The 27,076-nt window shown below is 37.7% G+C and overlaps 1 protein-coding gene across 1 annotated transcript in view; it reads left to right on the forward strand.

Moving 5' to 3' along the window:
• raver2 (ribonucleoprotein, PTB-binding 2) overlaps window positions 1-27,076 on the forward strand; it is a 73,252-nt gene that overhangs the window by 41,128 nt on the left and 5,048 nt on the right. Inside the window, exons 4-14 of the mRNA XM_082136027.1 lie at window positions 3,195-3,386; window positions 11,741-11,861; window positions 12,575-12,657; window positions 13,709-13,807; window positions 14,359-14,464; window positions 14,868-15,181; window positions 17,335-17,446; window positions 17,712-17,860; window positions 24,562-24,663; window positions 25,225-25,347; window positions 26,638-26,835. Of these exons, the coding sequence (XP_081992153.1) occupies window positions 3,195-3,386; window positions 11,741-11,861; window positions 12,575-12,657; window positions 13,709-13,807; window positions 14,359-14,464; window positions 14,868-15,181; window positions 17,335-17,446; window positions 17,712-17,860; window positions 24,562-24,663; window positions 25,225-25,347; window positions 26,638-26,835 (1,599 nt within the window). The remainder of the gene's footprint in view (window positions 1-3,194; window positions 3,387-11,740; window positions 11,862-12,574; window positions 12,658-13,708; window positions 13,808-14,358; window positions 14,465-14,867; window positions 15,182-17,334; window positions 17,447-17,711; window positions 17,861-24,561; window positions 24,664-25,224; window positions 25,348-26,637; window positions 26,836-27,076) is intronic.

Below are 27,076 nucleotides of genomic sequence, written 5' to 3' on the forward strand. Positions count from 1 at the left end.
TGCCAATAGCTGATCAGTTTCTTCCACCCCCCTCGATTCAACCTTCATCCTTTTTTTCCTCATCCCTCCATCTGTGTTCATCTGTCTTTCTGTAGGAAGGCTGTAAATCAGTGTTTACTGCACAGCTATTCAGGAGTTGTGAACTTGTGAATTGCTTGTGATGAGAAAGAGAATAGGTGGCACAAAATATGTAATATATTGGCATTGAACTCGTTAATACAATGTTCTATTGATTTGTCGTTGCTAACTGCACAGATAAAAGAAATGAACCGCGTAAAACGTGAACTAATCACTTGACTAGTGAGATTCTTTGTAATGAATCAGTCAAAGTTGGTGAATCAGAATAAAGCACGGGAGTCATTGTTCTGAATAATGAACCGAATTGACTGAGAAAGAGACTGATCGGCACAAAATATATAATATGAACATGATCCGGATTATTTATAAGTCATGGTATCCACTTAGCTTTAAGCTGAATGTGATGAAGGAGAGGTAGAGGAGGCTGTTCTTTCCACTGATCAGTCCTTGGCAGTTGGTGGAGATGTTTTGATGAGGTGTCGCTGTACTCCCTTGAGGCCAATTCAACGAAATGACGCACATAGATGAAAGGCAACACCTCACAACACATCTGGAGAGTGTGTGTTTACTCAAGCTCACCTTGTGAATGTTCTTGATTCCCTGTGTGGTTCCTCATTAGGATTGTGAGATTCAAAAACACTGCCTGGTAATTGTGCTGGGAATTAGAGAGTCTTTAGCATATTTGCAAGTAAGCTTATGTGCAAGTTTTTATGGCGAATCACTTTATCGTTAAATACTCTTGCTTGCAATTTGATTTAATGTGCGTCTCCGGTACCCAGCAAGCAATAGCCTTAATTTCACAGTCTAGGCTAGGTTAACTATAGACCCCATATAGTCCGGCTATGAGTAACCCACTTCTAGCCAAAATAAGACTAGGTTACATGTCGTTTTTGCCCAAATAACTTGCTAAGATACTAAGATAGTATGATATTCCATCATGTAAGCAAAGTCAACAGTGATTACAAGGTGTTTGGTTTCATTTCTTTGACATGTTATCTAATTGATGACTAGTCTATTCTTGGGCTATGGTTTAGAGTTAGACGTCTATTACATTTTCACTGACTGCCCAAATTTTGCCTTGTTTTAGCCTAGACATCAGGCCTGTGTTTGGTCCGCTATTAGATGTGTTATAATTGCAAAATTGCTTGCTGGGTACAGTGGTCCCAAATATTTTGTTACCTAATGCGATGGAAATCATGCATCTTAAAGCATAGCTTAAGTGACCATGTACTTTTTGGAGGCATTGCATATTAGAGATGTTGTAGCAGAAAATATGACCAAAGCCAGACTTCTTTTCACCCCATCCAGAGTAGGGTTGCAAAATTCTGGGAATTTTCAAAGATGGAAACTTTCCATGGGAATTAATGGGAATTTAAGGGAATTAACAGGAATTTATGGGAATAAACGGGAATGAACTGGGAATTTTCAAAGTTGAGGGTTGGCTCTTCATAGGGAACTTAAATATAGTTGAGGAAAGTATATTTTAGCATAATCTTGACTAAAACAAACAGATGCCATTCAAATACACTTGAATATCCATGCCATTCCTCAATCACATGCACATAGCACACGGCTTACTGCAGGCTACTGAGACCACACCCCCTACTGGCACTGGGCATGCCTCCATCACATGTACAGAAGCCCAAAGCACAAGACTATTGAAGGCAAACATTTGAGCCTGTGGACTAAACAAAGTGAAGTAAGTTTTGATGATATTATGGGGAAATATTTTTATTAAATGTTTAAATTGCAAATATCACGTACAAATGTATTCATCTAGTAGATAGCAAGCTGATAAGTTAGATGCTAAATAAGCTAGCATAACTTTATTTACCACATAAGTAGGGCTGGGCGGTATGACGGTATATATCGTTACCGCAGAAGAAAAATGTCAACTGTAACAGATTGTTTTATTCCGTGTATACCGCGACATGTAAATAAGTAGGCGTGGTTAACTCACGTGCAGCGTGCGCGAGACTGAGACACTGCTATTTGTCAAAGAAACATGAAGAATGACCAAGAGGATCCACAGAAGGAATTACGTTTTCAAAATTAACGTGATATTTTCGGGGGGGAAGGTGCAGAAGTCAACTAGAGTAGTGCAGCACACTGAAAGTTTAGAGAGACGCACATGCTCACAACGGGGCTTACTTGACAACAAGTTCATATATCAATATTCTAATGAATAGAAATAACCTTAAATAATGTATCTATCCATCTCTTATGTGTACAGTTACTTTCAGAGTGGACGCGCAAGCGGTTGCCGTGGTAATGAATATTTCCAAAATTCCCCAGCTTAACTTCCCATGGAAATTTACCGGAAATTTTCCGCCCCTTTGCAACCCTAATCCAGAGTCATGAAAAAAACGATATACAAGGCGTTGACTTGCCTGCTTGAACACAGCACATTCTCCCACAGACAGAGTCTAGTTTCAGATCTGGACACGGCTGGATTATTGAAAGTATGAAATGTTGTCATCTCTGTTTTTGATTAACCTTGCAATGCAACTTTTCTCACTGACTCAGCAAAGACGTCACAACATCCAGTGATATGCTGCTTGCTGCCTAAAACAGTGGTTTTAGGATAGTAATTATAGTTAAATAAATAATATATATAATTTGTGATCCCAGATATTTGGACCCCGCAGTATCAATAAACAGACAAGTTCATGATTGCCACAAGGAAAAATACTCAATAATTAAAACACAATTTCCGTTCTACTTGTCAACAATATCAAAGTTGTGCTTAGTATGCTGTGGGGTTTTATTCATCTCATGTCAGATGTCACAATCATTAACCACATCTTTTAGCTGCAGGCAGCTCACAAATCAACACCAGAAGTCACAAATCAGTGGGTTCCTTAAGGCTCTGCACAACCCAGCAGAGCTGAGATCTCATGTCTTCAGAATACATTTCGCTTCCAGTTGAGAATTTTAATGAAAATGAATGAAATTGTTAATTTTATGGTTTCATAAAATAATCATGCATCGCAAGAACCGAGATATGATTATAAAATTGGATTGTAATTATGTACCAAAATCACATGCCTTTGGCGAGATTTGTTGATCTCTAAACACTGTGTGTGTGTGTGTGTGTGTGTGTTTGTGTGTTGTAGCTGGCTCAGGATGAGGGAAGTCCAGTGCGGGGTTTCGCTGTTGTGGAGTATGAGACGGCGGAGCAGGCTGAAGCCATGCTGCTGGAGATGGACAGACAGCTGATCCAGGGTCAGGAGATACGCCTGTCTCTCTGTCCCCCAGGAACCTCTGGACGCAGCACTCTCGCCGCCCTCATCGCTGCTCAGGGTGTGGTGAGTGACAATCACAGGGGAGAAGTGCCATTGTCTTTACCGTCACAGCAAGCAACGAGAGCCTTTCCCACACATTCGTGCTGAAGCATTAACGCACACACATGCATGTGTGAAACAGCAGTGGTGACAGTTTAATTACAGTATTCATACAAACCCTGCTGTTTCAGACATCTCCAGACCTCCGCTGCATTTCCGAGGCCTGAAATAAACCACAGGGCTATTTTCATCACGCTGGACAGATCCACATAAACCAGCAGTCTGTCTAAAACAACACTGTCCTGAAGAGACTGTCAGTGGTGTTGAGCGTTAACTGATGTTCTTCAACACAATGGTTTTGCTTCGGGACTCGGATTATAGTTTGAGTGTTTCTAAACATTTCTTTAATTTTGTTGGTTTCTTGCTCTCAGCACTCAATAATTCACTACATAATACACATTGTGGTAGACACAAACCATGTTTATTTTTTTGCTGCTGGTGAATATGTATTTAATGCAGTCTGGTTCACATTTTCGTATAATCCTTGAGTAAGATAAAAGTAAAGCAAGCAAAATAGTAAGCATAGCGTATTTAGCTTTCTGTTTATGATAAAGAGATTCAACTTGAGCTCTAAATTCCCCCCTTGTTCTTAATAAAGTCTTAAAAAGATTATTATTATTTTTATATATATAATCATGTGTTATACAGTATTTTATAAAAAAATATTTAATATATACACTACCACTCAAAAGTTTGTGTTTGATTAGATTTTTTTCAGGATTCTCGATGAATAAAAAGTTCAAAACAACAGCATTTATTAAAAAAAATTTTTTTGTAATAATGTAAAAGTCTTTGCTGGCACTTTAAATATGTCTGCTGAATAATACTATTCATTTCTTTAAAAAACCTCAAACTTTATATGCAACACAAGATATTGCAATATATATATTATGGTTAGTTGCATTTTATTATTTGTATTTAGCATCTTTTTTTGTGCTGTCTATGTGACAAGCTTATTCACAGACCACATTTTACTGTCTTTTAGCACAACTGAATACAGCCCAGCCTACACACACAAAATCACTCTGTCATGTTCCTTCATGTCTCAGATAGTGGTTCTCATTGATGTTTTGTTAGAACGCAGATTTTTTTTTGTCTGGCATTTCAAATGTAACATTTCATTTTAAATGTGGGACTTAATTCTGCAGAATTCAGTATATTGTTGGCAGAGCAGTTTGCTACATCCAAACATTGATTGATTTCATTGTTCAGCTTTTTGCTTCTAGTGGACAATAAAATATCTGTCTACCGTTATCTTTTTACATTTTACATTATACAGGAGCTTTTATCCAAAGTGACTTTCAGTAGAGGAGCATAAGCAATTTGTCACAGATTCTCCATATACAATGCCACATATATTAGAAAGCTAGATTAGGAAACAAGCTAGTAGAGCAGAGGAGAATTGCAGAGAAGAGAAAGAAGAGGTTTTTTTGATTATTTTTTAAAGATGGAATATGTTTAAAGACCCCATGAAATTATTTCATGAAAACAATTTGTGTATCCACGTTATTATGTTGGACATGTCCTAATGAAACAGGAAAATTAAGTAGGACATATCCTTCCTTTTTTAAAAATAGCTTATAGCCTTTTGACAATAGTCAGAGGCAGGTGGTATTATGACAGGGGACATTTTCATTCTTGATAATTTTATTGTACAACATTTTGTATACGCTCCTGTGTGCAAATCATCAATATTTTTGGTCTATTTTTCCAGTGAAGAATTTACATATAAACGAATTCATATTTTTTGGCAATTTTATCCACATTTACATATATTCATTTGGCAGACGCTTTTATCCAAAGCGACTTCCATTGCATTTCAAGGTGCACATCTACATTCTTATCAGTTCTTGCTTTCCCTGGGAATGGAACCCATGACCTTGGCGTTGCAAGCACCAACGCTCTACTGTGTGAGCTACAGGAAAGCTTATAGCTTATAAAAAGCTTTTATTAAAAGCTTATAAAAACATATAGATGACTTCAAAGCTAACAAATATGAACCGAAAGCCACAAACTGCTATTTTGATGTCATGGGGTCTACAATGCTTTTTGTCTCCCCTCCTCCCTCCTTTCTCTTTCTCCTCCACTCTTTCTCTCTCCCTTACTTCTGCTTTTTCCTCTGAAAAATATCAAGCCAAATAGAGCAAATGCAAGCTGACATTTCTCGAGGAGTCCACCCATCCGTGCCACAGGCATCTCTGTACTCTGCTGTCTGTCTCTGAGACCCGCCTACCCCACTCATACACAGACTGTGAGGGCACAAGCTTTCCCTTCAGTCTAACGGGCCATTGCTTTTGTGTGTGAGTGTAGTCATATAATTTTAGCACTTGCTTGGGGACTAGCAGGTGTCTGCACTTGTCTTCCTGACTGGTTAGTGCTCCGGGAGCTCATGCGCAAAACCGTCGAAAGATACGTGCCTACTGGTTAGATATCAATCATGTTCAATGACTCTGCTGTGCCTCAGTTATTGTCATTTGAGCATTGAAATAGAGTTTGTTCAGGGTGCCGATCATAGTTACAGAACTATATGTAAAATTGTGCAGGGCGGGAAAAGAACAAAGGAGAACAGGAACCAATCAAAACTCAAACTGAAAGTCCAAACAAACGCTGACACGTGACATTAAGTGATCTAATGATGAAAACACATTTTACAGTGTTGATAATCTAGCAGATGTTGTTTTTTCAATATATGCAATCTATGATCTTGTTTGTTGCTTTTTAACATATTTTTCAAATACAAGTTGCATCAAACTCAGATTTATGCATTTTGAAACATTTTTACATTGCTTTTTACATTGTAATTTAAAATTCAAATTATTTTGTACAATTATAAATTATAATGATTGATTTATAAAATATAATTTTTACATTTTATATTACAATATATATACAATTATATACAATCCTGGTCCAAACTTTATGTGGCACGTTGACTCGAAGCCTACGTGTTTTCGTGCTCGTCTATAGGCAACGCCATCTAGGCCGAGAACACTTAACAGTAACCGTACTGTCTCCCTCTTCACCGTAAATACTTTCTGGATACATTTTAAGTGCATCATTCTGTATCCAATCATTTGGCCCGATCCCATGATTTCCTCAGAAATAAAGCTCGATACTCCTTCCAGTGTGAAAAGTGTTTTCGCCTGTGAAGTATATTCCGGTAGCCTGACATCGTCATACTCAGATTCTAGTCAGAATGTGAGTCTGATACTGCTCCATTGAGCTTTGATTATGGGGCGTGTTTCAACCGAACCAGGAAGGAAAATGCCTCTGCACTCAATTGGATAGACCTATAACCAATCAGAGCAACGGAGTAAGTGACGTATGTTTTTCATTCATGTTTCCGATCGACAAATGTCTTGATCGCGGTTCTCTGTTCCTCTTTTAAAATCAATGCGCTGTCGATATCTTCTATAACAGACGCGATGGCGGAATCTACACATAATGTTTTATAAACAAAGTTTGAGAGGAGCGCGTTCAAATAATCAATCCAATCAACTTGTCATCAAACAATGACCGTCTGGTCTACACTATCAGCATGAGAGGAAGCATATATTTATTCACTTTGTCAACTCGCCTAACATTCCTTGACAGTTTTCAGCATCCCTCCACTCACTCTCGGCCTGTTCTTCCACAGCCTGGAATACGGGGGGAGCACTTTGGGTTCGGGCCGAATACCGAGCCCGGAGCCTCTCCTCAAACAGCACGCCAAATATGCATTTATTCTATCTGACTTATTTGTAAGTGTGAACTCATGAAATAACAATTCTCCAGCGGCAGTCATCTGTGTTGTAAACGAATTCAGCCCAAGCGCTCATTGGTGACGTGGATGATTACGTTACGTTGCTCATCTGTCCATCATCGTATAAAGCCCGCCCTGACAATTTGATTGGTCCGAACAATTTTTGTTCGGGCATAATAGCTCCTCAACGGAACGAGTCCAGACCGAACTTCCCGACCTAAACATTTTGTGGGCGGGGCTAAGTTCGGCTGGCATCCAGGCTAATATTCCGGTGCAGTATATATTTTGTTATATATGAATTGGAAACACACACACAAAAAGAACTTCTACGGAAGACATTCTCGTAATTTCGACTTTATTCTCGAAATATTTAGACTTTTAGAAAACGTTTTTTTACAGATTTTTTGTTTTTGTTTTTTGTCGCGGTTCAGGGCTTCCGTACTTTTATATTACTTTATATTATGTAATTTTCGGATGTCCCACTTTTTCCAGAAAAAGTATGATACAGATACTTTCATTTTTGTGAACTTGCTGATATTGATACCTGTATTATATATATATATATATATATATATATATACATATATACACACATACACATATACTAGGGGTGGAACGGTTCACAGAATTCACTGTTCAGTTCATACCTCTGTTCAGACATCACGGTTCGGTACGAGTTCGGTACAATGGAGGGAAAAGCAAAACAAAAATGTAGAAGGCAATTTCTTTTTATTGTGCATGTCTCAGGATTTACCACCAAAGGAAAATAAATGTCTTAAGCCTTGTATTTTTTAAATAAGTTTTATTAATAAAGTAAAGGCATAGAACCAGTTTATTTGTAGTGCATTGACAATAGTTTTATATAATTAGTGTATTAATTAAATTAATAAAAAGACAAAAAGACCTTGAGATATGTTTGGTAATTGTATCTGAATGAATTTAAAATTAATTTGCTATATTTCAGATCAATATATTTGTTTTCCTTAATTTTAATTAACACTAACTTTATTCTCATCTGAATTATAAATAATTTATTTCTGTATAAAATAATACTACTATTAAAAACACATTTGATTTTCTTTTTTAATCAATGTAGAATGTGTAACTTAAAAATAAACAGATTAGTGCTCTGTTTGAGGACAAGAAATGAAAACCAATGCAATATGATGAATGTTCAAAAGATGGCACCCACAGACTGTTTTTAAATGCGGTTGGATAAATATTTTTGGTTTTAAACTGTGTGTGTGTGTGTGTGTGTGTGTGTGTGTGTGTGTGTGTGTGTGTGTGTGTGTGTGTGTGTGTGTGTGTGTGTGTGTGTGTGTGTGTGATTTTGGTTGGGTGACAGTTGTTGGTTACAGTTTGACAAGAGTTTATAGTTTGACAAAAGCACAATGCTGTGTTTTATTGTGAGTGTACACAAATATAAGTAAACACTTTGCAGTTTGAATGATGTCCTATATGAACAAAATGACGGAGTATGTTTTTATGTTTCCACTGTTCGATCGCGCCCGCGCTCTCTCTCTCTCTCTCTCTCTCTCTCTCTCTCTCTCTCTCTCTCTCTCTCTCTCTCTCTCTCTCTCTCTTTCTCTCTCTCTCTCTCTCTCTCACACACACACACACACACACACACACACACACACACACACACACACACACACACACACACACACACACACACACACACACACAACACATATTCCAGCATTGCAATATTGACATCGCAGCCTGTTCATTATAGCCACTGAGCTTCAGAGCTAAGTCGGAGCTACAGATTAGGTGTCCCTAAAGTACCCGTATCGAACAGTAGTTCTGCATTACATTAATTAATTTGCACGCAAGTGTTATTTATTTTTATACCGTGTATTCTCCGTGTATATTCATGCACTGAACCGTGACGCTCGTACCGTTCCGGTTCAATATGAATTTATGTACCGTTCCACCCCTAACATACATATGTTTATCTTCTATATCTATTATCTTTAAAAAAAAAAAAGTACATGTACTGCGTTAGATTAAACTGGGAAGGGTCATAGCACTTGCATATTGTTGTCCTATTGTTAGTTTCACTGCTTCTATTGTTCTAATTTGTAAGTCGCTTTGGAAAAAAGCGTCTGCTAAATGAATAAATGTAAATGTAAACTTACAAAATCAGCAGGGGATCAAATAATTATTTCCCGTCACTGTATATACAGTATATTACTTGGCATTATAGACATTTTCATGCATAATTGTGTCTGTTAAAATGTATTGTTAAAATGTGATTTTCCATATTAGTTGTTATCATTCTGTCCTATGTTATCTTTCATTTGATGGCAGAATGCACATGTAGAGCTTTTCCAGTGCAGCGGTACAGTTATCACTTGACATTTTCCTGTAATGATGTAGGGAAGTACTTACGTGCATGATTTAGTTTTAATCGAATACCAGTTTTGGTATCGAAACGTGCATCCCTAATTCTTTTATATTACTTTGTATTATACCTCTAAAATGCGCTGAATTGATGAAGAATTAGTGCTTCATACACTATCTGATCTCTTATTTCATAATATTTGCTTTATTTTTATATCTGTACTGTCAGTTATTTAAGAACTCAAATTTGAGAAAACTTTAGATTAGTATAAACCACCTGATGTGTTTATGGATTCAATTAATTTTCTAATGGTGTGGAAAATAGAGCATTTGAGCTGTAGTTTATGGCTCTTTGGAAGCACACATCAGGAACAGAGCGTTCTGCTAATCCATCTCTGAAGCTCTAGGCAGGGGGCATGATGGGACGCTTTTTTCCCTGCTTTTTTCATCCGTATAAAGAGATAGGCCAACTGTCTCTTCACTCCCTCTTCCCAAATACTCCACCCATCTGCTGCTTCACCCAAGGCCACCACTACCACCACATTCCCCTGATTCTTAAATTATTACGTATGTCCTCTCATTCTTGAATATGTTGTTACATCCTTGGCTTCACCCATTCCAGTATGAAAGCACCACAGTGTGTGTGTATGTGCACAAGTTTGTGTGGGTGGGGGAGTAGTAGTCAGCAGATGGAGTTGGAGTGTGTTGGGATGGATCCACACCTCTAGCAGACATCAGAGATCTAATCAGGGGTTCCGCATGTCTGCAAGCGTCTCCCCCATGCCAACAAATACACACGGTCACACATGCTCACTCACCGCTGGGACATAAACATTCCTGATAAATATTTGACAAGACATCAAATATGAAAAGGAAACTAAAAAATGTGTCCTATGCATATTATTTTATATATTTCTAAAGCCTCTAAGTTATAGACATGATCTGAAAAACCTGTTGTACACAATCTGCTACATGCCTTTTGTCGTCTGATTGATAGTTTTACTACTTTTTTTTTTTTTACCAAGTAAAGGGCCTTTTAGTATAATTCTAAAATGTTCTTCAGGTCATGCTACATGTATCTTTTTGCTGTGAAAACTTTACTGATTTTTCTAAAGTAAGCATAAAAATAACTTGGATTGTTAGTAGGCTAATATTTCAAGATGAACACTTACTGATGAACTGAAGCAACTTTTAAAAAAATCATCTTAAAATGTGAGGCTTCTGAGGAGCGTTTATTGCACATCTCCCGGTCATCATTGTATTGCATTATACTGTATGTTTTGCCCCCCAAAATAAAAACCAGAGAGCTTTGATCATAAAATAAGCATTTAAATATCATCTTGCTAAGATTTTTGGGGGATATAGAGTGACAACTGATATTTATATGCATTAATAAGCATATAGTCTGCTATACTGCTATGAAGATCTCACTGAGCTACATTACAATCTATCAGAATTTAATCTTACTTTTTGGCCATATAAATATGAGCAACTGCACCAAATTGCATATCTTTGCTCAAAGATGATCTGCCTCAAAGATCTTTGCCTCTGAGAAAAAAAGAAAAAAAAGCAGCTTTTTTTTTTTTTTAGCTCCATATTCTATATCATACTACTTTTCATGGGTCATAAGAGCTTGATGTGTCAAATATGATACTCAACAAAACACATACTGTATGCATTTCTTTCTTCCTTTTTCATTTTAAATATTTTGTCTAAAGGTTCAATAAACTGTTCCATTTAAAAACATATATATTTGACTATTTTTTATGTCAGGCTTTACAAGTTCTTTATTCTTTATTCTGTATATAAATATAGTTGTCTTTATTCAGTTTTGTCTATTCTAAACATCCTAAAGATATAGTACAGAAGTTGTATGGAACTTTTTGTAGTGTTTATAGCGTTTTTGTTTTGTTTTTGGAGTGTCCACTTTTTTATATCAAAAAAAAAATTGGCTGCATATTCTTTAAAAAAAAATCACCTTTGTTTCCCACAAAATTAAATATATCCCTTTAACTGAAGATACATTTCTTACTTAAAATTATTTTACACAATTTTGAGTCAGAGTAAATTATTCTTATTTAAGGATGTTTCAACTGACAAAAAATTGGAGAAAATGTGTTAACAACAATAATTGCTTGGATATGCTTTTTTATGTATATAGGCTCTTCTTTATAATAAAAATAATGAATTGTTGTTTTATCTTTGTCATATGTGTGTGCTCCTGTAGATGTTGAGCAATAAGAAAGGTTTACTGCCTGAACCCAATCTGGCCCAGTTCCTCAACAGTATGACCAATCCTGCTGCTCTCCAGGTCCTTATGAGACCCTACCCCAACGCCAAACGAGGAGGTAACCTCTTTCTCTCTTTCTCTCTCTCTCTCTCTCTCTCTCTCTCTCTCTCTCTCTCTCTCTCTCTCTCTCTCTCTCTCTCTCTCTCTCTCTCTCTCTCTCTCTCTCTCTCTCTCTCTCTCTCTCTCTCTCTCTCTCTCTCTCTCTCTCTCTCTCTGTGTGTGTGCCTCTCTTAAGTGTCTCTTTATTTATTATTAGCCAAATAATAATTTATTGAATATTCATGAGTAAAACGTTTAAGTACTTTTTTAGACAGAGGCATTGTACTGGCACTGAGGATTGTAGTTTTTGAGATGAAATATCTCTCATGTCTCTGCATATGTGTGTGTGTAACAGTGATCACCAGTGCTGTAGATTCTGAGCAGATTTTTCCTCTTGATGAAAGCCTAATCATATATTAAAATGAACTTTTCATTGGGTGGGAGAATAAATGAGCTGAGGAAGAAGTGGAGGCCAGAGCTTAAAGAGAACACACAATTACAACACTAAATATAGCACATGATTAAATGTTAAACTTCTCTACCTATTCCGGAGCAACTTGCCATTAGTACTGAAGCTGGAATTTTGGAATGACGAAATCATGGGCCTCCAGTCTCGGCCACATACTTTCTGCTGTCCATCTCTCTTATTTTGAGAGCTTACAAGCTCTTTTCACATTATTTCCTCTCTTATTTTGTCCCACTCATTTGGTTTATCTAATGGTTTCCCACCAGGAAAGTTTGGCCGACCTCACAATCTCCCCTTCCTGCGTCCACCGTTGACTGCAGCGTTGCTACAGTTAGGAAAAGCACAGCAGGTACATGCTTTCTCTTTAAATCATCCGCAAGACTGACTTAATGCTGATGCCTGTTTCTTTAACTTTAGGTTCTTATGTTAAGGGTTGGATTTTATTAAAACTAGCATATTTTAACTTCTTTCTTTTTGTTATATGGTCACATTAAAACTTTTTTCCTTTTTTTGGAAACTTTTGTGATGCATTCATCATTTACTTGTGCTACTTTCCAAATGCCTTTTATATATAGATTTGATTGTTTTACCAATGACCCAGACTTGAAATCTTAAACTGAAAATGATCATCTAGAATAACCTAAACAAAGAATGTAACAAACATAAATAATTTCAGTATTTATTTTTTGAAAATGTATTATGTATTATTATTATTATTATTATACATTATACATAAATATGACTGTCTATGAGTTGTGGCATCATTTCCCTCACATTGAACAATTTTGTTTATTGTGGTTATTGTGGTTTATTGTGGTTTCAAGTGCATGCTTGAAATGAGAAGGTAAATGTCACTTGTGAACAGAATATGTAAAACATTTCAAAATACAATTTAGTTTTGTTTATATAGAATACAAAAAAAATGCTAATGTACCAATGAAATAACCTTTAGCAATACAAAAGAGTTTACCATTTTATTTCAGAAATATTTCAGATGTCTTTTCCATTATTTCCACCACCAAATGAATAGTGATGTGTAGTTAATTCTGCAGCAGAATAATTCACAGCAGAATAGTTAATTATGCTGTGATGCATGCATATCTACTATTAGACATTTTAAGTAGACGGTCTAAACTAGTGAGAGTTTGAAAGGTTTATTTTAAGGGAGATTCATTTCCACAAGTCAAGAAATCCACGAAATCCAAGCCCACAAAGCAAAGGTGCTCATAGTTAAAGAAACACCCTAAAGAAATAAAGTTGCCGATCATGGATAAAAAGGTTATAGTACAGCAAAGAAAAACACCTTAGAGGGAAATATGTTATGATGAATAGGCAGCTACTTCACAGATAAATAGAAAAGCATGTATAGCAATCTATCTATCTCTCTGTCTTTCATGCAGTCTGCCATTCTTGGAAACGGTCTTGTTCTGCAGAATCTTCTTCACATGCAGATGGCCCAACAACAGCTTTTACAGATCAAAGACAAGCAAATCACTAATGTGAGTGTCTGTGTGTGTGTGTGTTCGCGTGTTTCATCATACCCATAACAAAAGAAATATATCACCACAGTACACTTACCAGCAAAATAATGCATGTTATATAACAACAGTCTAAATTGTGTTCACAGTTCTTTCTTTTTTTGCAAGGATATTATTGGTCTGCATTAAATCCTTTTGTAAATAATGAGAAAACTGCAGTTTATGTTCAGAAAGGCATTGTTTATATTTATTTATATAGAGAAGTATTAGAACCATAAATCCAGCTGGCATTTGTAATGCAAATTTGAGGTTCTGGTTAAAGAATAATAATGCCATCTGTGCTGGAAAATTTACATGAAAAAATATATATAATAGAACAATAATTCATGCAATAATAACGCTGACATAAATCTCCTTTAATGCATGTGTGTGTTTTGTTTTGCAATGTGCATTTTTGCAGCCATAATAATCTCATCTGTGTGTACTTCATTCCTCTCACTTGTTTGTCACATGACCCTATAATGGCCTGACTGCTTTTTTTTCTCCTTCATCGCTCTCTCATTTCCTCCCAGGTCCAGGGTCTGTTAGGTGACCCATCCCGGCTGCTCCTGCAGAAAGTTCTGGGTCTTCGAACACAGGTTCCTCTGGGGAAGGGGTTGCTGGGAGATTCTCCCACAGGTGAGAGCTTCTGGTCAACCTTGCAGACCTCAAGCCTGGTCCAAAGGTCTCATTCGCTACTGCAGGGAAAGACATTTGCATTTCAAATCCTCAAACTGTTTGAAAGCCCCATTATAAGCAGTGCGAGGCAGCCACTTCAATTAGTAGTTCTTTCTTTGTGCTTTTATACAGACGTGTGTCTGGTTGGTGTGCAAAGGCATTAATCAAAGCGTTAAACACCTTTGAAGAGTATGTCTTTGTGCAGGGTCATTTCTATTTGAATATCAGTGCCATGCAGGTGTTACAGTGAGGGAGAAATTGAAATGCTAAACTATGAAGGTTTTCCAGAGTATGAACTATATGCTTTGGGTGCTAAATGTTTTTTTTTTACTACAAAAGTTTAACAAAGTTCTCTGGTTTTTAGAGTTGGGCCAAGACTCCTCTCCAGTCACATCCCAGGGTGGAAACTCTGGGGCTGGAATGGTGTCACACATACCTGGGCGTTCACATGCGAGTTCCGTCTCTGAACAGAACGGAGTCAATGCGACATGCCTGGCTCCGGAGAAACAGCCTGCACCACCAGGAACCGCAGGGGGATCTTTAAGCTCCCAAACACAGCTTCACAACTTCCTCTCTGGGATTAACACACAAAGTCTGGGACCTTTGCTGGGGAGCACAACACACAAAGCTCCAGCCAACCACCACAGTTCAAGTGTGCAGACTAGTACTGCCGTCACGGTAAGCCTGGTTGCTTTCTGCTTCTCCAATTTCTCACCTCAAGATCAAAAAATGACAAAATCTCTGAGACTTAATGAGAATAATTAACTCAGACTTTTGTCATCATTTACTCACATTTGTGTCATTCAAAAACCATATCCAATGGAGATACAAGGTTTAGTCACATGCTCTTTTTAATACTTTTCATTGGTTAAATATTTGCAAAATCCAGAGTGACCAATTGTAAAAAATATGATATGGAGAGACAAGGTTTCCGCCTGTTAGCGACTAAATATTTCTAATTTACATTTAATTTAGTTAATTATATACAAAATAAAAAAAATTCAAAAAATTAATAATTTTATTCAACAAGGACATTGATCAAAACTAAAGACTTCTACATTTGTTAGAAGAAATTCTATTTTACAGTATTAATGTTTTTACAGTTTTTTTAAATGCAGCCTTGATGAGCAATATATATAAAACAACAAAGGGGGTGCGCTTTTACACTTTGAACGCTGAATAGAAACACGCACACACTCGCTTATACAGTACTTGTGATTCTGTCTGAAGTGCTTCTGTAGACCTCCTGGAACTCCATTTCCATTGTTCTGTCTGGAGGTGTCTTTATTCAGACGCAAGCACTCAGCCACCTAGTAGAGCTCAGTACAGACTCTGACAGAGTTCTGAGCCTTAATGACAGACCACTAGTGCTGTAGGCTCTGATTACTCGTGCATTACTCTACACAGCTAATGGAGAGCTCTGTCTTCTATGTGACTGGATTAGAGATGAATACCAGACTCTGTGCCAGTACTTTTCCATTTCATTCCTTCTCTTGGATTGCTGTTTATTTGTGAAATCTGTGAAAGAAAAAGCAAAGTGGGTAGTGACAAATGTACTGTATTGATTCTAAAGACTTGGAATTTCCAACCAATCATTTAGTTGGGGAAAACAATATATATCTAAAATATATATACAAAACCCTGCAAATTATTGGCCTATATACACAGAGTACTCGTGATCGCGAATTTAAAAACGAAAGTAGCATGGCAGAGGATTTGGTGCGTGATCATGAGAAAGTTAAAAGCGATCCCCCAGCCCCCCCCCACAACCCCCGCTGTTATCAGTAATACTGGTGTGAAATTTTGCTCATGTGACATTTATTTACCAATAACATATATAATATTATATAATAATACACTGTACAATAATAGATAATACATTATAAAATGGATTGTTCTGGTCCTTGATGCTGATTTGGTCGTTAGCCGTGTTTATTTATTATGACACCGTGTCCTAACCAGATGCAATGCAATGAGACTCCAGCGACAAGAAATTTGCCCGTCCACACCAGATGCGACACAACTACACGGCAAAAAATTCTTTGCTTACTTAGTATTTTTGTCTTGTTTCCAGTCCAAATATATTAAAAAATCTTAAATCAAGATGCATTTACTAAAGTAGTAAAATGCCATAAGATATTATGTCTTGTTTTCTTGGGAAATAAATCAAAATCAAGAGTTTTTGCTTAAAACAAGCAAAATTATCTGTCCATGGAGTAAGAAAAATTATCTTGTTTCTGTTTGAATTAAGATTATTTTGATCAATTCCCCTGGAAAACAAGATATAATATCTTATCTAATTTGACTTATCTAGTAAATGCATCTTGATTTAAGAATTTTTTGATATTTGGACTGGACTTTCGCAGTCCGAGACGCGAAAAAATCTATCAAAAATCACTGCCAATCAGAAGAGTATGTGGACGGATTCTCTCTGCAAGAAAGACTGTGTTTTGTTTTGAATATAGTCACAGCCTCTTGTACTTTATTGCTTACATAATATTATAATTGATAACCAATAATAGCCCACTTTTCACAAATACCTCAATTAAAATCCATTTACATTCAATTTACCACTCTACATTATTTATTTCTGAATAGTCAGTTTCACTTACATATAGTAGAGAATATATTGCAAAAGATGTTTCATGTTATCTATCTTTATAGTTGTATGCTCTGAGTTTGGAGAAGTAGCAGACATTTCAGTCTCACTGTGTGGTCTATATGTGAGCAACTCGGTGATGTACCAGATTAGCATCTAAAAAACTGTTTTTAGTATTGTTTTGCTGCTCTTCTCAACGTGTCTCTCTCGCTCTCTTTATCTCTTTCTGTAGAGTCAGTCCAGTTGTCAGACGTCTCTGTTGGGAGACCCTCCTAAAGAAGTGAAGTTGCCATCCAACCCGTATCTAAACCTGGCTAGTGTGCTTCCTGGAGTGGTACTGCAAGGTACGTGCACGATCAGAACGGCACACACTGAAGATGACTCACTTCTGCCAGACCTTGGAATGTATCTCTTCTCTGTCAGCTCTCTATTTTCAACTATAATATTTACAGTGTATGGCTGTCTTGTCTCTCCCTGCTCAAGGCCACAGCCAGATGGGCTGCAGCCCACTCCAGCAGAGAAGATAAAGACTGTCTGTATGAGAGATGTTCTAAATAGGTGTCCCTGAGCAGGCCATGATTTACATCAGTATTTTTGTGTCTCCTTTAGCACCCTGCAACAGTAAACCTCAGACTGTGCAGGCGCACACTGGGACATACAGCACAGTCCTGCCGCCTAACACCCACCCACCCAGTCAATACAGCGCAGAGACCACTCCTGCAGAATACACTCAACAATACACTCAGCAATACACACAGGTAACTACAACACCTGCAATGCACATGTGAAAATGCACACAGATCAGATTGATCAAAAGTGACAGCAATGACATTTAGACAGAAGATTTATATTTCAAATAAATGTTGCAGCACAACTGTTTTCAACATTGATAATGACAAAAAAAATGTTTCTTGAGCAAGAAATCAGCATATTAGAATGATTTCTGAAGGATCATGTGACACTGAAGACTGGAGTAATAAAATGTAGTAGTATACAATACACACCCAGCTAACAGGGAACATTCTCAGAACTTTAGCTAACCTTCTGGCAAGGTTCTCTCAAAATTATGAGCAAACATTCTTCCAGTAACATTAATGTTCATTCAAAGTTTTCTGGTCATTAATAATGTTCTCAAAATGTTAGCACAAAAACATTATTTGTAATTCGTTCATGGAACACAAAAGAAGATATTTTGAAGAATGTTGGTAACCAAGACAGTTGATGGTAGCCATTGACTTCCATAGTCATTTTTTTTCCATACTAAGTCAACGGGGTACATCAACTGTTTGCTTACCAACATTCTTCCAAATATATTTTGTGTTCAGCAGAAGAAAGAAATTCATACATGTTTGGAACAACTTGAGGGTGAGTAAAGGATGACAGAATAAAAAATTGTGGGGTGAATGACAGGGAATATGCTGAATACTGGATTTTTTATTTCAGTTATATATAAAAAATAAAATACAAATCCAAGTGTTTCAGTCAACAGTCTCTGTTGAAGTAAAAGTAAATTGATCAATAACAGAATAAATCTCCTGACATCACATTCGGAACACACTGGAATAGGCTACAGTGCAATAGATTGGTTAGATACAGTACACTGTAATTGATTGTGATTAAATAACAACAAAGTCAGTTTTTATATTAGTACAACAAAAATCATCAGCTTAAGTCAGTTGAAATTTTTTAATTAAAATATCAAACATGCATAAATTTAAACTATATAAAAACTACTAAACAAGATTCCTCACCTCTCTGTAAAACAACATGAACAAGTACATCATACCTAACAATTATTTTGATGTGATTACATATTAGTTAAATACACCTGACTTCCTGGTTGCGCCACCTGAGTTTTGCAGATAATTTTACATTGAACAAGGTTCTACTTGGATGCCTGTATTAGCGTTTGCCTGTGCTAGCTAAGTTCTAAGTTCATACATGGATTTTTTTTTAATACAATAAATAAGTTTATGATAAAATAGCATTTTGCTAGTTTTACTTTGGTTGTACCACTGACATGTAAAGTGTACCAACCTACCCATATTTGAATGTAGCAAAGGATCAATTGGGGTTCTCTGGATGATCCATTATCATTCTTACTGTTATTACCTTGTTAATTCATAATAAAAGAGCCATGTTTGCACCTGGCATTAATTGCCGAGCAAATGTTTTTCAATGATCTCAAATTTTTTACAACTACTGATATTTATAAAATGTGTTTATATGAAAGTTTTTAAGCATACAATTATGCCATAGTATTTTATTTTGAATTTCTTATTACTAAAACACCATTTTTAATAGTTTTCTTAGTCTGTTCATTTCTGCGGACCGTTGCTTAAAGGACAAGTTCGGTATTTTACACTTAAAGCCCTGTTTTCAGATCGTTTCTGATGAAATACAATGGTTAAGATTGAACTTTGGACAAATGCTGCTGGCCCGAGAATTTTCGGTTTCTGTGATAGCACCCCCCCACCTCCACAATGGTTGCATAGGTGCACTGGAACAATCCTTCCTAAAACGCATTAAACTTTCGTTTACAAAGACGTGAAACTCACCGAGTGGTCAGGGGTGTTCACTGATATGCTCACACAAAAATCGCTGCAAAAGATGCTTTCCAACAGGTTTTATCGTAGTTTTTCATCCAATACAAGTCAATGGAGTTGGACAAAAACTACGATAAAACCTGTTGGAAAGCATCTTTTGCAGCGATTTTTGCAAAAGAATCTTCTCTCTCCTCCACACACCCCCTTCATGTGCACGCGCACTAACCCCCAAACCCCACCCTCAAATACTTCTCGCCAGTTATTGGCTGGAGCACTGTTTGTCGTGTTTCGTGGTGCGGGTGAGCCCAGTTTGTTTTTGTTGCCGTTTGTGGAGCCTGTGGTGTCTAGAGAGACCGCGTTTTTTTACAGTGTGTTCAGGGGACAGGCAGCTAGCGGATAGTGAGGAGATGTTTGCTGTATGTGACAAAAAAATGTTTGGCCTAAAAAACGCCTGACATCACTTAGAGCATCGGTTCCCAACAGGGGGGTCGCGGCCCACAAGGGGGCCTCAGCGAGCTCTGTGGGGGGTCGTGTCATATTTTGAAAAGTTTTGAGCAATTTGCATTAAATAAAAGTCCTTCACTTTTTTCTGTTCAAAATGTATATAATGAGCGAGTTCATCATGAATCCATTTTCCAAACCGTGTTTTTGTCTTATCCTGAATCACTATGGTACACCTATAATAAGTGATTACATTGGGACTATTTTACCCTGGTTCGGATCGCTGCCGCTGCGGAGTAGCGCAGTACCTGCGTGCTCGTCATAGACGCACACAGAGAGAGAAGTAGTTCCGGCTACAATGTTCTTCCGAAAGACGCATTATTCTGTTAATAAACGCAAGTTTATTATCGCTCGCTATAGCGCCAAAAGCCTAAAAAATAAAGCCTCACATTGATAAAGCCTCACAAATAACATGCAAGTATTGAGGCCCCAGACAGAAGTCATTTAGTAATAGCCTATATTCATTCTTTTTTTACCTACACACAAGTGTGAATACTGATATTTTTGTTATTGCATTTAAAATAGGGCAAATGTATAGGCTACTCCTAGTATAGGCTTACATTTTTAAATTACAAAGGGCCTACTAATGTTTTTGCTATTGTATTTTCAATATTGTAGGCTATTATTTGTGCATAAACATATCTGTTTATAGTAAACATACCGTTTGTTTGAAAACAACATATTTTGTCATCCTTGCTGCAAGCTTACAAGAGCGAAAATATCATTAAATGTGAAGGGGGGCCCTAAAATATTTTCTTGGGAAAAAGAGGGTCTCAGACAAAAAAAGGTTGGGAACCACTGACTTAGAGCACCTTTAACCGTTGTATTTCATCAGAAACGATCTGAAAACAGGGCTTTAAGTGTAAAATACCGAACTTGTCCTTTAAGATACCAAAACATAAAATAATATTAATCATTTGAATGTACTGAAAATGAATTCAAATTTTTATAGAATAAAGTGATATATGTCATGAATTTATCAAATTATTTTAAAAGAAAATAATGCAATTGGACAAAAATATGCATTAATCATGTCATTGACCCATTAGCAAAACGTTCTTAGAATATACTTTTGTTAGCTAGATAAGTTACATACAAACAGCAACATCACTGGCACAGTTGCAGACACTGGTCTGTTTCTTTTTTTCTTTTTTGATGGTGTTAGGATTGTGATCTTGGGATCTTGTGTATCAGATCAAAGTGTTTGACAATTGTGGAATGCAGACACTGACAGTCAGAGAAAGGAAGAAATCCCAGTGTTCACTGCAACCATCAATCTGTCTCACTCTTAGCCCACTCTCTCAAGTCTTTTCTCCCCCATTATATCCCCCACAACTCCTCTCTCTAACACAGGTTTCCACTGAGCCCCTGATTTGACAGCGAAAGCCAGAGAGAGCGAGAGGAATGAGAAAGGAAACAATTCTGCCATATGCTCAGCTGTGCAATAGAGATAGATGGGTCTATACGGAATAAAGAAAATGAATGTTCAAAACAGAACAAAAAGAGTTCCATCAGAATGGAGCTGTGGTGCACCACCGTGTCCTAGGTTACTTCCATTTAAATCTGATTTTTTATTTGTCCCAACTGAGCTTTTTGTTTATCGCTTGGTTTCTATTTCTGCTTCGTTGCGCACTGTAACCCTCACAGTAAAATCTCAACGGCCCTAAGTCCCGTTTCACATTAAACTTCAAATATCTTCTGATATCTGTGACTGCACTGACAAATCGCTACTCACTCGAAACTTTTCAGATCATACCTAGTTTGGACCAAGGAGTTCTGTTATTAGCTAACTGTCAGCAACTGGCTCGGCTGGCCAAGAACCCCCTGAATTATGTGAATTAAATGCCATCTTCGCTCATGGGCACTCAGTTCTGGGCATATGTTTTGGCCTGATTTTGTTGGAAGTTACCACACCAGTTTGGTCTTCCATTTCCCTTGCTGTATATCAGGGCGACAGGGCCTTAAGACAGTCAAGACGTGTTTGATTCCTTTATAGTTTGCTGTTATAGCTGTCTTACTGTATTTTATTCTGTTCTTTATTCTGTACATTTTTGAGCCAATCGCCTGAGCCATAAATGCCACTTGACTAATTACTCAGAAAGATGACATCATGTCGAATGTTGATTAGCTGATAGCACCAAATGGCACACGGTCACAAGTCCTTCACCTAGGGACTCTCCTGAAATGTGAAAGGCAGCAAATAGGTGCCTGAAAAAAAAAAGCCCTCCAAAAGATTAGTTTTAGTAATTTTAGTTAGTTGCCAAGGCAACCTTTCTAATATTTATATTTCAGCTTTATTTCAATACATTTTTGAAAGTTTTAGTTAATAGTTTACGTTTTTGTTAACAAGAACAACACTTATGGTGTAGTTACGGCATCTACGGGCTAACTGGCCCAAGCTAACCAGCCAAACCCAAACCCCTGGTTAGGACACAGTGCTATCCCATAGATGCAGGTTCGAATCCACCCTGTGTAATGTTCTGATTCCCATTCCCCTTCTTTCTCCCCAATAATATCCTGCCACTCTGCACTATTCTGTCAAAAAGTTGTGAAATGAATTACAAATCAGAATGTAAAGATTTCAGCAGACGCAGAGGAGTGGAAAATGTGCTCCAGGAGAGGATGAGAGGGAAGGAGAAAGAGTTGCAGTTCCTCCCACAGTCTCTCAGATTCATTCCAGTGTCTTTAGGGTGATCCCCTACTCATTCTCTGGCGGAGAGTTTGGAGGGGAAGAAATTTTAGTGGGATTAAATGGCTTAAATATGGGTCTCCCTCTCATTACTGCCGGCGTTCCTATGACAATACGAGAAGGAGTGGGTGAGAGTTGGAGTGAGAGAAGGGGGAGTGAGAGATGCAGAGGGGGAAGACAGGAGGGAAGAGGAAGATTGGCTGTGAGTTGTCTGTCCCATCTGGTCGCACACTCCCACACACTCCACCAGCTTTGGTGAAATGAGACAGTGAGCTTCACGCTGTAGGTGTCCAGAGAGAAAGAGAGCAGGGAATGGTGAAAGGAGTGATGGGAATGAGATGAGAAGGAAGAGATATATTAAGGGAATAGTAGAAGACAAAGCTAGCGAAACGGATTAGGCCACAAGGTTAGACAGATGGAGAGTAGAGATGAAGACGAAAAGAGGAAGCAGCTCAGGAGATAAAATGCAACGCAGAGATAAAATGTTGTCTTTGTCATATAGAGTCATGTAGCCAGACTTTTGACTATCAGCAGTGGACTTTCCAGTCCACTTTGATGCTTATTCTGTCCATGGTCCACCCCCTTAGAGAGGAATAAGTTGTCTGATCTACATGGAAAGCTGGGGAAGCCAACCCTGCTCCTGGAGGGCTACGTTCCTGCAGACTTCAGTTCCAACCCTGCTCCGACACACCTTCCTGTTATTTTCAATTAATCCTGAACACCTTGATTAGCTGTTTTAGGTCTGTTTAATTGGAGTTGGAGCTAAATTCTGCAGGATGGTAGCCCTCCAGGAGCAAGGCTGTCTATCCCTGTCATTGGTGCTCAAGGATATCTCGTTTAGTTTCTAGTTTCTCCTACAAAACTCAATGTTTTTGAAAGATGCAATGCCATGAACCATGAATCCCCAAAATCTTCTTACCCAGAAACACTCCATTTTGAGTGTCCGAGACCAGCATTGTTTTAGGAATGGAAAAAATGGAACTGTCTTTTCAGTGGTGGGAATGTGCAGAATGGTTCCAGATTTCCAGCCATCCAGCCATTGATTTTCACCATCGGACGGCGAAATTCTCAACTGAATTTGTATGTCTGGGGGGTGTTTTGGGGGTGTTGGAGCACTTAAGAGGGCGGAAATCAACCTGCAGATTTTTTTTTTACCTGCGGCAAAAACTTAAAAGCAGCCCAATTCCGCTGGACATTGACCACTGGAGCCACCCTGTACCTTTTAAGCACACATTTTTTGCCTGATGGACTCCTGAAAAATCCTGTAAAGTCAGAAAACTATTGCCATTTTGTTGAATAGTCAGTGAATAGACTGGGTATGTCATCTGAGGCTGCGACTAAAGTCAGTGAGAAATGTCAGTAAAGGCCCAGACACACCAAACCGACATCAAAGAACTAGCGGCAACAAAAGCCGACTGTGGTGTCGTTTCTCGACATCTGCGTCTGGGCCAAAAAATTGCAATAAGTTGTAATAACTCTCTTCTCCGGAAGGTTTGCTTTGGCAAGCTGTTTCGAACTTCTGAAATGAACTTTGTTTTGGCCTGATTTTGTTGGAAATTACATCACACCAGTTTGTTCTTCCATTTCCCTTGCTGTATGTCAGGGCGACAGGGCCTTAAGACAGTCAAGACGTGATTGATTCCTTTGTAGATCGCTGTTATAGCTGTGTCTGACTGTATTTTATTCTATTCTGTTGGTTCTGATCTGTGTCTCTGTGTGACAGGAGGCCATGCAGCAGTGGTACCAACACTACCAAGCACAGACCTATGGAAACACAAGCCAAGAGACGGCTGCAGTTACTGAATGCGCAAAAGAGCAACCTCAGGTAAACACACATACCAATGGACAATACTAAAGTAAAGTGCCCGTTTTACATTGTATTTTTCTACAAAAAAAACAACAACCCTGAAATGATCTACATTGTCTCTTTGAGGAAAACGGCATAATAAACATACTAAATAATGTATTTATGAAAATGTAAAAAAGGTTAAAGCAGGATTTCCTAAACTTGGGTTCACAAACCCCCTGGAGGTTCGTGAGGGAACTGCAGGGAGTTTGTGATTTAATGAGAAACTGATAATGAATTAAATCATAAAAATATAAATACTTTTAAAATTAAAACATTTACTTAAAAAATATCATATATTTTATTTGATTACCTGCTTGTCATGTGACCATTAACCGACATCAGAAAGCCATGGTGTATATTATTGAAGTATTAACATCTCATGTGGTACTTCAAGAAGGTACTAGGTCAAAGGGGTTCTACTAACAAAAAAAGTTTGAGTTAGGGGATAGAAAATATCATGAACTCAGGAGGGGAAAAAATAGAAGTCAATGGAAAGTCCCCACCACGCTAATAAATTTGTGTTCGTTTGTGTCACAGGTGGTGGTCACCTCCTCGTATGGAGACTACAGTTCCTACATGCATGCTGTCAGTCAGTACTATTCTCAGACGCAGATGAGCCAGTCAGCTGCTCAAGTCTACCAGCACCGAGATGTCAGCAAGGTACTGTACACTACACAGACACACTGAAACATATCACGCTTAATCATGCTCACTTTACAGTGTACATCTCTGTCCATCTCAAAACCTACAGACTGAAAGAAATACACATACACATATACACTGCAGCAGGAATGCTAAACGGTTAACATGCTGCCCAAACATCACACACTCTCTGGAGGAAGAATTACAGCCGTAGTTCCTGGACTTCCACTGCGTCTAAGTGTTTCGTGGCTGACACGGCCTCTCTTTATGACGGATCACTCTTTGACTTACTGCAGATCGTACATGCTGTCAGAGACCAAAATAGATCAGAAATTAGACTTTCATTTCTCTGTGGGCATGTACAGTATATAAACTGTATGCATTCAGCAACACTAAAAATCTGTACTGATTGTTTTTCTTCCATAATAGCATGCATATAAAAACCACAAAAAAACAAAAAACTGTTACTATACAATTTATATAATATTATTAAGTGTAAAATAACTGTTTTCTATTTTAATATACTATTGTAATAATATAATTAATTCCTGTGATGGAAAAGCAAAATTTTAAGCAGACATTACTTCAGTGTCACATGATCCTTCAGAAATCATTCTAATATGCTGATTTGGTGCTCGAGAAACATTTCTTATTGTTACAGTTGTGCTGCTTAGTATTTTTGTGGAAAGATGTGATGCATACATGCTGAACAAAAGTATAAATACTGATAAAAAGTATTTTAAAAAAAGTAATAAAAGTATTAATTAATTAAAAATCATACCTCAACCTTTTGAATGGGGGTAGTATATGTGTATATAGAAGTCTATAGACATTATTATGATTTGTCAATCGCTGCATTCTGTGGTCATAATGCTAATTGAATACCTTTTTCAATACAAATATATATTTACAGTAAACATTTCAGAATACCTTTGATTGATTGGCCTAGAAATAGTGCAGTTTTAATTTTTTTTTTTTTTTTTTTTACAATATACTGTATGGTTTTGGTGTGGTGGTAGTAGTTTATCTTTGTGTGTGTGTTGGTGGTATTTGTGTTGGGTGTATGAGCTTATGTAAATGTGGTGGCAGGTGGTGTTACAGGTCAGACACACATTCCTCACTTAGTCTCATGACACTCTTTGGACATAAGATCCTGCTGAAACCACTCAATCACTCCTCAGCACAGCAGCTGGGCCGATGTGTGTGTGTGAGAGAGGGAGACCTGTAATTTGAATAGTGTGTGTTGCATTTGGATAGATACAGTACAAGTGTATAAATGTTTGATGATGTCTCCGTGTCTCTCAATAGGAGGTGGAGGTGGTGAAGACCCCCTTGAGTGCACCTCTGCACACCTCTCTGAATGGCAGTGCTCAGACCCTGCTGCCCACCTACAGTGCCCTTCCCATCATGCCAGGCTTCATCACACCGACACACACGCACACGGCCAGCCCTGCCACACACACACCCGCTGTGCCCACAGCCAACGACTGGAACAACTACTATTATGTGAGTGTGTGTCTTTCTTCATAAAGTGCGTGTGAGATAAAGAGAACTTAGACAAACCACATAGCATGAGACCTGTCTGAAATACACGTTAGGACTAAAACAGACACCTGAAAGATTACATGTTTAGATTCCAGGACAATATCATTTTAGCTGAAAAGGTTAAGGAGCTGTCACATTAGTGAAAATTTGGTGACATTTTGGAGGACAAAGAAGGTCAGTTGTCCATTATCAATAGTGTAGC

This window comes from Leuciscus leuciscus (assembly GCF_965113295.1).
Source record: "Leuciscus leuciscus genome assembly, chromosome: 14".
NCBI classification, from domain to species: Eukaryota; Metazoa; Chordata; class Actinopteri; order Cypriniformes; family Leuciscidae; genus Leuciscus; species Leuciscus leuciscus.